The sequence below is a fragment of the Nannospalax galili genome, unplaced genomic scaffold (genome assembly GCF_000622305.1).
Source record: "Nannospalax galili isolate Female #2095 unplaced genomic scaffold, S.galili_v1.0 scaffold227, whole genome shotgun sequence".
Lineage (NCBI taxonomy): Eukaryota > Metazoa > Chordata > Mammalia > Rodentia > Spalacidae > Nannospalax > Nannospalax galili.
Window position 1 is genome coordinate 8766448 of NW_008360303.1, and position 13167 is coordinate 8779614.

At 37.4% G+C, this 13167-nt stretch overlaps 1 protein-coding gene across 8 annotated transcripts in view; it reads right to left on the reverse strand.

The window, feature by feature from the left end:
- Positions 1–13167, reverse strand: part of Swt1 (SWT1 RNA endoribonuclease homolog) — a 117110-nt gene that overhangs the window by 53321 nt on the left and 50622 nt on the right. For all 8 annotated transcript variants that reach the window (XR_003847960.1, XM_029559226.1, XM_008824277.3 and 5 more), the window contains 3 exons: positions 11647–11740; positions 4430–4575; positions 1625–1788 (listed from right to left, as the gene is read on the reverse strand). Coding sequence is in view for 7 of the 8 variants with exons in the window: in XM_029559226.1 (XP_029415086.1) it covers positions 1625–1788; positions 4430–4575; positions 11647–11740 (404 nt within the window). In the remaining variant the exon portion in view is untranslated. The remainder of the gene's footprint in view (positions 1–1624; positions 1789–4429; positions 4576–11646; positions 11741–13167) is intronic.

Genomic DNA, 13167 nt, shown 5'->3' on the forward strand with positions numbered 1-13167 from the left:
ATATCTTAGTTTAAAAAGAAGTCAATTCAACCTCTCCCACTTTCCAAGTTCTCTCTGAATCATTCAAATTTCTATGAAATACCTAATTTATAGTAACCCTAAGATTTTTTTCATCATTCTTCATTATTCTTGGTTTAACATTTGATAATATAATTAAGTAGTAAACATATCACACTGGAAAGTTTTAGAATCTTAATAGCTGGAATAAAGATACAAGCCATAATTGATGGGTTATGTTTTTCCAATATACAAATGTGAATATAAAACAAGTACTAAATTGAATTTTTTTTTTTGGTCTTTTTTTGAGACAGGGTCTCCCTATAACCCCAGCTGGCCTGGATTCGCTATGGAGACCAGGCTGGCCTCGAGCTCACAGAGATCCATCTGCCTCTGCCTCCCAGTGTTGGGATTAAAGGCATGTACCACCACGCCTGGCCCTAAATTGAATTTTTAAGATTACTCTTGCTAAATTTAGCATTTTAGTTAACTGAAAGGGATTAGTCTAAAGAAAAATTCAAAATATCTTGTTAAGATGATCAATTTGTACTCTCATATTTACATGGCATAAGCCAAATACACAAACATTCTGATCAAATTAAATGAGCAAAGCATTTATTTTTTGTATGTATGTCTGGTTGCTTGTTTGATTGGTTTTGAGACAGGGTCTAACCTCTATCCCAGGCTAGTCTCAAACTTTCTATGTAGCCAAGGATGATCTTGAACTGATCTTTCTGTTTTCACATTTGAATGCTGGCATTACAGGCATGTGCCAAACATGGTTTATGTAGCCTAACCCGTATCCTCATAGAGTAAGAGGCAAGCACTCTACCAAGAGAGCTATATCCCTAGCCCTTGCACAAGGTTTTTATGGACTCATTTTAAGTTCCAAGAAGTCAGAATATCAAATATTCATAGGAGATGCACCATAAATAATAGTTAAACAAAAAAAGAAACTTCCTTTAGAACCTCTCCCACTTGCCAAGTTCTTTCTCGTTTTCCCTTTAAAAAATCAACTTTCATTCTACTCTAAATAAATAAATACATAAATAATAATACTACATAGTCCTAACCTTTATGAAAGGTACATCATATAATTTTCAAAAAGTTATTACAAGGCTGGCAAGATGACTCAGCACATTAAGGCACTTGCCATCAGGCCTGAAAACCCACATGGTAGAAGGAGAAAACTGACTCCTACAAGTTGTCCTCTGACCTTCACACATGAGTATCTTGGTAAGCACATACCTACCTGCATACACAATCACACACTCTTTCTAAATAAATAAATACATAAATAAATGTAAAATTTTGTAAAATTATTTAAAAATCTTGGAAAAATCTGATATGGATTACTATGAAGCTTTTTAATTTACACAAATCTCTCTTAAGATAACAAATCTTAAAGCCGGGCATGGTGGCGCATGCCTGTAGTCCCAGCACTTGGGAGGCAGAGACAGGTGGATCTCTGTGAGTTCAAGGCCAGCCTGGTCTACATAGCGAGTTCCAGGCCAGCTGGGGCTATAAGGAGACCCTGTTTCAAAAGACCAAAAAAACCCCCAAAAACAAAAAACAAAAACAAATCTTTCCTAACAGAAATTTTCAAATAATTTAATTAACTAAGTACCTCCATCCAAAGGTTTCCAAAGGCGATTTTCATTTCTGTTTCTAATATTGTAGATAAAGCTGTTCCAAGAGATTTTTCAAGATCACATACAATGTGTTCAAGAAGAATGGACAGTTCAGAATTTGTAGTTTCTTCTTTGGAAGTCTCTTTGACAGGTGATGTTTCTTTAAAACGAAGTTATAGGTTTTACTTTAGGAGGAGTTTTTTGGGTTTACAGGATCTCATGCAATCTATGTGGCCCTCAAACTTACTGTGTAGCTGAGAAGAACCCTGAACCTGTTGTTTCTATTTCCCAGTGCTGAGATTATAGGCATGCAGCACCCATTACAGGTTTATTTGGCACTAGGAATTGAACACAGAGCTAGGACTATGTACATGGTAGAAAATCACTTTACCAACCAAGCTGTATCTTCAGCCCCTATTTAGGGCATCTGATGAAAATGAAACTAAAATATTTCTATTCAAATGGAAATATTTTAAAAATCATGTTATTTTAACTGAATTTAGTTTTTTCCATTTTCAAAAATTAGAGTTACAAAAATGCCTTGGATTTATTTATTTTTAAAAGTCTAGGCTGGGTGTGGTGGCCACACACCAATGATTCCAATACTCAGAAAGTAGAAGCAGGCTGATCTTTGTGAGATCAAGGCCAGCCAGGTCCACATGGTGACTTCCAGGTCAACTGGGGCTACAGGGAGACCCTATCTCAAAAAAGAAAAAATAAAAAGTAAATAAATAAAATAAATTTTTTTTATTCTAAGGACTATGCATCAAGTAGGTTTTCCTCCCAAAATCTTATATATTTCAGCCTATATCTAAAGTTTTAAAAAAGACCAAGGTTTGTGGCTTATCTACATTCATGCTATTATCTTTTAAAATAAGCCTTTCTTGGGTTGGACAGATGGCTCAGCAGTTAAGAGCACTGTCTGCTCTCACAGAGGACCTGGGTCCAGTTCTCAGCACCCACATGGAAGCACACAACTATCCATAAATCCAGATTCAGAAGATCCAACACCCTCTTTTGGCCTCTGTGGGCATCTGTACATACATAGTATATATTCAGACACGCACATACACATAAATAAAAACAAAACAAAATATTTTTTAAAATATCTTCATTTATTATTTTTATTTTATGTGTATGAGTGTATTGCCTGCATGTATGTAAGTGCACCCATGTTGTGCAATGCCCGCAGAGATGAGAAGAGGGCACTGGAGCCCCTAGACATGGGGTTACAGATGGTTGTTAGATGCTATGTGGGTGCTGGGCACTGAACCTAGGTCCTCTGCAAGAGCAGTTAGTGCTCTCAACCACTGAGCTATCTCTCTAGTTCCCAAAATAAAATATTTTTAATAAAATTAAGTAACAGTAAATACTGGGCAGACTCTCAAGTATGCTACTCTTGAAAAATCATAAAATAAAATATCCTGTTATTTCTCCCAAATGTCATTTTGAATATAATGACAAAAAAATGTGTTATTCTCAAAAAGAGAAAATAAGCACCATGTATGAGTGCATTAGCATGTACACAATTACCTATGAAAAGTATATCTTATATATATTAAATCTCAACTTTTAAATCTCAATTACTTTCCCTTACAGAGGGGAAAGTTGAGATGTTATGTTGGTTAGTTTGTATCTACTTGACACAGACTAGAGTCACCTGGGAATAAGGAACCTCAACTGAAGAATTTCCTCCATTGGACTGACCTGTGGCCATGTTCTTGATTGCTGGTTGATATGCAATGTCATCCCTAGGTAGGTGGGCCTAGGCTCTATAAGACATGAAAATAAGCAAGCCAGGAGAAGCAAGCCAGAAAACTGAATTCCTCCATGGTCTCTGCTTTAGCTCCTATCTCCAGGTTTCTGTCTCAAGTTCCTGACCTGATTTCACTCAGTGATGAACTCTGACCTGGGAGATCTAAAATGAAAACTGCTTCCCTCCTCAAGTCGCTTTTGGTCATGGTGTTCGTTACAGCAACAGAAAAAGTAACTAGAACAGATGTATTTATAATGTCATGTAGTTGGGCCTGGTGGGCACATGCCTTTAATCTTAGCACTATGGAGGCAAAGATAGGCAAACCTCTGAGAGATTGAGCTAGCTTGGTCTACATAGAATTCCAGGCCAGCTGAGGCTACAGAGACACCTAGTGTCAAAAAAACATAAACAGATAAATAAATTATTTTTAAAACTTGATGTCATGCAGTATAATACTCCATCAAATATCAAGTCAGAGAACAGATTATTAAAAAAAAAATAGTAGTGGCTGGAGAGAAGGCTCAGTGGTTAAAAGCACTGGCTGTTCTAGAGGATCTGGATTTGGCTGCCAGCAGCCAACATGGTGGCTAACAATCCTCTGTAACTCTAGTTCCAGAGGACCTGACACCCTCTTCTGGGCTCCACAGGCACTGCACTTACCTGGTACATACACATATATGCAGGCAAAATACTCATATACATAAAATAAAAATAAACAATTTTAAGTACATATAGATAAAAAAATAATCTTTGCTTTTGAATTATTATAATTTTCATTTAAGCCAAATGTGGTGTCTCATTTCTGCAATTCCAGCATTTGAGAGGCTGAAGCAGGAGGATCGTGGGTTCAAGGTCAACCTGGACTATATAATGAGACCCTGTCTCCAAAGAATTACTATAATTTTCACTTGATACATACAAGTAAGTAATGTAAAGTTACTATTATCTTAAATGTATAAGATGAAAATATATGATTAATTCCAAATGCAACCAAAACTATTAGTGCATAAGATATATTTCTAATTATTCACAGTGCACATATTACCTGCTTTCAACTGTTGCTTAGAAATACAAGGCTGATGGCACATATCTATGTTCAGAGACAAGCTTAATAACTCTGCATTCAATTCTTCTTTACTGACAGACTTCACATTACTTATTAGGCCTTTACTTCTTAAATTTCTATCATCCCTAAAAACGAGGTTAGGAGAAGAAAAAACAAAGTTTTTGTAAGATAAAGTATTTGGCAGTTTGAAACACATGGAATCCACTCAAAGGTTGATTAAGGATGATTAATTATCAGCATAAATATCAAGAATGGTTAAAAAGTTTGGACCTGGTATGATGGTGCACACCTTTAATACCAGCACTCATGCAAAGGCAGGCAGATCTCTGTGAGATCTAGGCTAGCCTGTTTCTAGGTAGCAAGTTCTAGGCCAGCTGGGGCCACAGGCAGATATTATCTCAAAAAACAAAACAAAACCCCCAAACTACAAAAACACAAGCAAACACACAAAAACAACAGTCAAAAAGTTTTAAAAATAACTTGATATAAGAATTAAGAATTCATATAGAGATAGGGCTGGAGAGATGGCTTGGTGGTTAAGAGTACATCCTGCTCTTGCAGAAGACCCACATTTGGTTCCCAGCACCCACATAGTGGCTAGCAACCATCCATAACTCCAATTCTAGGTGATCCGATACCCTCTTCTGACCTCTGCAGGTATTGTACAACATGGGTGCACTTACATACATACATTCATACATATAAAATGATAAAAAAAAATATTATTTTTAAAAAGTACTTATAGAGGGGCTGGAGAAATGGCTCAGTGGTTAAGTGCTCTTCCTGCTCCTGCAGAGCAACAGAATTTGGTTCCCAGCACCCATATCAGGCAGCTCATGCCACCTGTAACTCCAGCTCCAGAGGATCTGGTCTCTCTGAGCAACCACACACAGACTCATTCAAAGTTATACCCAGTAAAGCAGAATCTGAATTTGAACACAGGAATACAATCATCCAAAAAGAAGTAAGCCCAGAAAATCATTATATAAAAAATAATTTATTCAAGGATTATAAATTCAATCAAAATTAACATTAGGACAAATAGTGTGAATTTTCTGTTTTCTGAAAGAAGTTAAATATGATTAGGGGCTGGAGACATGGCTCAGTTGGTAAAAGTGCTTGTTGGGCAGGCATGATGATCAGAGTTCAGATTCCCCAGCATCCATGTAAAAAGCCAACCATGGTATTTGAAAGGTAGAGACAGACAGACCCCTGGGGTTTACTGGCTAGCTAGCTATAGTCTAACAAACTGGTGTGCTCTAGGGTCAATGAAAGACCCTGTTTCAAAAATTAAGATGGAGAACAATTAGGGAAGACAATAGATTTATCTCTAGCTTTTACACACACACACATACACACACACACACACACACACACACACACAAAAAAAAAAAAAAAAAAAAAAAAAAAGCAAAACACCAAAAAACCCATAGTGCTTGATACCACTTTATGGATTATAGAGAAAGGCAAAGGTATTACAAGTAAAAGACATCAAAGGCTTCAATATGATCAGATTTGTTTCTTAAACTTGTTCCAAAACCCAGTAGGCTTCCAGTGTCTGTTAATGGCTGAGGAACTTGATCAAACTAATTTTCCTATATATGAAAATTACAAAAATTTGGATAAAAAGAAAAAAACAGTAGTTATCTGAAGTCATTAAAGAACAACAGGGCTAGAGAGATGGCTCAGCTGTTAAGACCACCCACTGCTCTTGCAGAGGACCCAGTTTCAATTCCCAGCACCCACATGATGGCTAACAACCATCCCTAACTACAGTTCCAAGGAAATCCAACACCCTCTTCTGACTCCACGGCATTGCATGACACAGGTGCACTTACACGCATATAGGTGATACACTCATACACATAAAAAAATAGTAAAAATACTTTTAAAAAAACCAACAACATGTAGACAGAAGCTAATAAGGAGCCTGAACCCAAGACACAGAAACAGCATTTGAGAGATTCTACAAGTTCCTATGTTTTTGCTGAGGATATATAACAATAAAAAGTCAAAAGACTTATGTCATGATATTCAAAGAATCGTGTACACAGCTGACTAGAACAGCTAGAAAGATAAGGAGGAAATGAAAGGAATAGCCAGAGAATAAGAAAAAACAAAAATCAGCACATAATTCTGCACTCCCTTCCCCCTACTCCCTCCCCCCAACATACAAAAACAACACTGCCAAGAGGCCAAGTAACCAGTAGAACCAGACACAGGACAGAGGTAGCCAAGGAATTCAAAATAATTTTGAGCTAGACATGGTGGCCAATGTCTGTCATACTCTGTCATACTAGCACTTGGAAGGCTGAGCTACATAATGAATTAGACGCCAGCCTGGTCTATGAGTGAGTCTCTGTTTCAAAAACAAAAGTAAAAGTAAAAAGAAGACTGGGTATGCTCAGTGGCGGAGCACTTGCCTTGTTTAGATTCAATCCTGGGTGGGGAAAAAGGAGATGTTGCATTAACACTAAACAAAGGAGACTTTAGAACCAGGAGTATTATAAGGTGCAAGTAAGTTAGAAAGGTTCATTTTCTAAGAAAATCCTATATAATCTTAAACACATACACATTTCATTACAAGTATGCATCTTTTTGCTTGAGGGCATTCCTCAATTGTAACCTCAGCACTGTAGAGGTGAAGGCATGGTTCCTTAGGGCTTGCTAGCCAGCTAGTCTAACCAAGTTAGCAAGCTCAGGTTCAGTAAAAGATTCACCCCATCTCAAAAAAATAAGGCAGAGGGCAATTGAGGAAGACATCAATATCTTTCCAATGAACACACACACATAAATAATGAATGAAAATAAAAATATATAAAAATTTGTGGAATATAACTATCACAGTGCTTAAAGAGAAATTTATAGCAGCCTCAAATAATCTAAGCTTGTATCTTTTCTAAGATTTATTTTCATAATTACTTTGAACTATATGTATGTGTTTATATCTGTGTACGGGTATGTGCACATGAGCACAGGTGCCCTCAGAAGCCAGAGGCATCATCTTTCAAGAGCTAGAGTTACAAGCAGCAGTCAGCTGCTTGATATGGGTGTCAGGAACCAAACTGGGAACTGGACCTCTGCAAGAAAAGGACATGCTCTTAGCCACTGAGCCATCTCTCCAGCCCCTAAACTTGCATCTTAGGAAACAAGAAAAAAAACAAAGAGACACAACAGTACTTTCTGGGGTGATAGAAACGTTCCATTATTGAGAGAAATGTGAACTATGCTAATATATCCATTTGTCAACATGGAATAGTTATTAATACCTTTGTGAATTTCAATATAAGTATGTTTTTCCTCAAATACAAACAAATTCCCAGCACCCACATGGTGGCTGTGAACCATCCTTAACTCCAGTTCCAGGGTAATCCGAAGCCCTTTTCTGACCTCTGTGACATTGCACAACACGGGTGCACTCACTTAAATGCAGGCAATACACTCATACACATAAAATAAAAATAATTTTAAAAAATTAAAAATAAATAAATAAATTGGTAGGGACTAGATGAAATAGGAAATGGATAAAGATATAGATGATGAAGAGAATGGCAGAATCCTTTTTAAAATTTAATTTATTTTTATTTTATGTATATAAGTGTTTTGCCTGAACCTATGTAAGTATGCTGAAAAAGGCATCAGATCTCCTTGAACTGGAGTTAAGAATGGGTATGAGCCTTCATGTGCAGTGTGTATGTGCTCTTAACCACTGAGTCAGTTTCTCTGCTCCTGGCAGAATCTTAATAATTGTTGTAGCTACTGTCATAGTTAGTTTCAGTTCTTAATTTGACACACCTGGGAAGAAGGAACCTCAACTGAGGTATTACCTCCACTAGTTTGGTATGCAGGCATGTCTGTGGGGTATTTTCTTTTTTTTTTTTTTTTAACTGCTAAGTGAGGAGAGCCCAGCCCACTGTGGGCAGTGCCATTCCTGGACAGGTGGGCCTGGGCTATACAAGAAAGGTAGCTGAGCAAGCCAGGGGGAGCAAGCCAGTAAGCAGTTTTCCTTCATGGTTCAGTTCCTGTCTCAGCTTCCCTTGATGATAGACTATAAAATTATAAGTGAAATAAACCCTTTCCTTCCCCCAAGTTTGGTCAGTGCTTTGTTACAGCAATAGAGAAGCAAACTAGAACAGCACACACACTTCCAGCACTGGGACTTGAACCTCATGCGTGTTAGGCAAGCACCCTGCCACTATACTGCCAACCCCAGGAGTTTATTCATCTTTACTTTGAATATTGTTGGGATTCCTCATAATGAAATACTTAAAAAAAAAAAGTTTTGTTCTGCCTTCCTTTTTTTTTTTAAGATCTACTCACTTTTAATTTTTATGTGTATGAGTATTTTATCTACATATATGTATGTGCATCATGTATGTGCCTGGTGCCTACAGATGCCAGAAGGCACTGGATCCCCTAGAACTGGGATATCGGTACTTGTTAGCTGCCGTGTGGGTGCTGGGAACCCAGATCCTCTGCAAGAACAGTTAAGCACTCAACTGCTGAGCCATCTCTCCAGACCGATAATTAAAATCTTCTGAAAAAATTCAGAAACACCAGTTTAATTTTTAGAAGAATAAATTAAAGAAAAGGTATGGAAGTAGAAAGCACAACAGTGTTAAGAAGCGTAGAAAAGGAAAAAGGTGTGGCTTAAGACAGGATAGTGGCAGGGAGACAATGAAAAGACCTCACAGGACTAAGTTACTGGATTCTGAAGGAAAGGCAGGTAACAAAAATGACTTTCTGGCTTTGGAAATGGGTAGGATGTGGCACTTTTAATTCACATGAAGCATAGTTTAGAAGGGAAAAACTAAGAGGTCATTTCTTTGTTTGTTTGAGACAGCATCTCTCTTTAGCCCTAGCTGGCCTGGAACTCAGTGTTTAGACCAGGCTGGCCTCTGTCTCACAGAGATATGCCTACCTCTACCCTGAGGGTGCTGGAAGTAAAGATGTATGCCACTATGCCCAGCCCTAAGAGCTCATTTTTAATGATGGTAGATTTCAGATGTCTCTGCAGTAAAACAAGTAAAACTATCAAGTAAATAGGTGATTATATTAGTCTGGAATTTAGAAGAATAATATGAACTAGAGATTTTAGTTGAAGGTAGCTAGCCCAGACATAATATAGTATATGTACATAAAGCACTAAAAAAGTACACAGGGGCTGGAGCAGTGGCTCAGCAGTAAAGAGCACTAATGGCTCTTGTAGAGGACCTGGGTTCAATTCCCAGCATCATATAGCAGAAAACAACCATCTGAAACTCCAGTTCCAGGGAATCTGACACGCTCATCTGACCTCAGCAGGCACTGTACATCACAGGTGCACTTACATACATGTAAGCAATACACTCATACACATAAAATAAAAATAATAAATAAAATTTAAAATAATAACAATAATATACAGTAGCAGATTCCAGATCCAGATCCCATCTTATGGGGAGACTGGGTTCTTGCTTATTTTCTCTTAAAATTTGGCTTTGCAAAGCTTCAAAAATACTAATAATATAGTATATAGCTTTGTAGTTTTTCCTATTACTATCATCATCAATTGGTAATAACTATAACATCATCATTGTTATCATTCAAGTAAAATAAATTTACTCTCACAATAGTAAGCACACTATAATAGATAACTTATACAGTACACATGATTATCACCATTTAAAGAAAAATCATCAAACCAAGAAAGAGAGAAGAGAAAGAGACAGGGAGACAGAGGAAAGGAGGGAAGGAGGGAGAGAGGGAGGAAACATAACAATTCTAGAATTAAAATACGGTTTGGTTACAATTTTTCATTTCACTAAAATGTCATTTCTGCTAATCCTAAAAAAATGACTGTATAAATAAAGGAAAATTGATAATTGCCTCTCTAATCTTCATTCTAAGCTGAACTAAAAATATAGTAATTATATAACAAAGAATTATCAAATTGGTTTACATATTACTCATTATATTTTAGCCTTCAGCAAACTCTGATGTGCTATACCTTAAATCAACACATAATGCTTAGAGATAGCAATCTCCAGCATTTACTTCAGTAATAGAAAGAGTAACAATGGCCAAACGTTGTGGCTCATGCCTTTAATCCCAGCACCTGGGAAGTAGAGGCAGGCAGATCTCTGCTAGTTGGTGGCCAGCCTCGTCTACATAGTGAGTTCCAGGCCAGCTGGGGCTAATGGGAGATCCTGTCTCAAAAAGACCAAAAAAAAAAAAAAAAGAGTAACAATCACTTTGAAAATAGTTAAAATTTTCATATTCCTTTAAAAGAAACACTTTGGGCTATTTATGTCTATAAAAATTCCATTTCATGTGAAGAATTTGAGTATGATCATAAAATCTAAAACTCGATTGTGCAGTGAATAACTTCAGAATTAAAACTGCTTTTCTGTCCATCCATAGCCTTATCTTATACATGATAATACAATTTTGCCTAACATTACATTAGTTTTTGTTTGTTTGTCTTTTTGAGACAAGGTCTTTCTGTACCCCCAGTTGCCCTGGAACTCACTATGTAGACCAGGCTAGGCTCAAACTCACAGAGATCTAACTGCTTGTGCCTCCCAAGTGCTGGGATTAAAGGCATGTACCACCTCACTTGGCACATTACATTAGTTTTATTTTAGCACTATGTTATGAAAATATCAATGGCAAGAGAAGAAAAAAAGAGGAAAAAGGAAGAGCAAAGACTCACTGAGATTTGACTGTGTGCTAAGCACTACTCTAACTCCTTTCCATGTCCTAGCTGATTAATCTTGTGAGGCAGGTATTCCTTCTCCCCATTTATTAAATATGAAGAAGTAACCTTAGTCAGAAAAATTGTCCAGGGCCATAAAGGTGAGAACTGATAGGCCTAAGACTCCAGTCTAGGCACTCTTAATACATAAGAGACACCCATAACAGAACTGTAACACAAACTACCCGCTCACTATGTATAATAACCAATTTCTTGCCTCATACAACTAAAAATTTTTGTCATTTTGAAATTTACTTTTTCAATATTTTTCCAAATGTTATACAAATTAAATTGAAATAAAATTTTATCCATTTAAAATCTCTGAAATTATACATAATAAAAATACTGGATACAACTGAGTATGATTAGTGGTAGATTTAGACAATAATTATTTGGTGAATATAAAATTCTTTGGCATAGCTGTTATTTTAGAAACAAGCACAATGACCATGAAACTCACGTGCACAGAATAACAAGAGAACATGGGAACAATTCCTGGTACTGAAGACAGCATTTTAATACTCGATCATCATTGTTCTCATCACTCAATCCATCTGTAAATGTAAAAAGGCAAATGTCATTAAGCACATTAAACATCTAGATATTAGGGGTATGGTGACTCATGCCTGAAATCCCAGTATCCAAAGCTTGAGGTGGGACAATTGCCACAAGTTCAGGGATAGCCTGGGCTACAGAGTAAGATCCAGTCAGAAAAAAAAAAAAAAAGTTAAATTAAAAAATAAAACAGTATGTGGCGGCGAGGGTGCCTAGGGAGATAGCTTAGTCAGTAAAGTGCTTGCCATACAAGCATGAGGACCTGAGTGTAGATCCTCAGCATTTGTATAAAGCTTCTGTAATTGATGCTGTGTAGGCAGAGACAAGCAGATCCCTGGAACTTGCTGGCCAGCCAGGCTAGGCAATCAGTGCAACTCCAGGATCAGTAAGAGACTATCTCAAAATATAAGGGGAAGAATGACTGAGGAAGATACTCAAAGTCGACCTCTGGTCGTTACAGATACATGTGCAAACACAAAAACATGTATACACACATAGTACCCCCCAATACATACACAAAATCTGGATATCACCTAAGTCTAGGCCGAATATGTAAATCAAAAACATCAAAAATTTTGCTGTTGTGGTGGTACACCCCTTTAATCCCAGCACTCAGGGGGCAGAGGTGAGAGGACCACCATGAGATAGAGGCTAGCTTGGTCTACATAGTGAGTTCTAGGTCAGCTGGGGCTATAGGAAGACTTTGTCTCAACCCATCCCCCCCTCCAAAAAAACCTAAAAAATATTTTTTTATTATTTTTTATTTTATGTGTATGAGTGTATTGCCTGCCTGTGTGTAAGTGCACCCGTGTTGTACAATGCCCACGGAGGTCAGAAGAAGGCATCAAATTCCCCTAGAACTGGAGTTAGGGATGGTTGTTAGCTGCCACGTAGGTACTGGGAATTGAACCCAGGTCTTCTGCAAGAGCAGCCAGTGCTCTTAAACCCCTGAGCCATCTCTCCAACCACAAAATCTAAAAATTTTGAGGCAAGGAAAACCACTCTGTTTGATACCATCATGGTGGATACATGTCACTATTTATTTCTCCAGCCCATCTCTAATGTAAGACAGATGATAAGAATGTGTTGATGTAGGTTCATTGATTATATTACATTTCTTACTCTGGTGGGGGATACTGATTATATATAAGAGAGCTGATGTTTGAGATTAAAAGACCTATGGAAAATTTCCAAATCTGCTTAATTTTGCTGTAAAGCTAAAACTGCTCTAAACATGTATTTTCAAAAATCTGAGAAAAAAGCTTTTAAGGCCGGGTGTGGTGGTGCACGCCTTTAATCCCAGCACTTGGGAGGCAGAGGGAGGTGGATCTTTGTGAGTTCAAGGCCAGCCTGGTCTACATAGTGAGTTTCAGGGCAGCTGGGACTACAAGGAGACCCTGTCTCAAAAAGACAAAAAAAAAAAAAA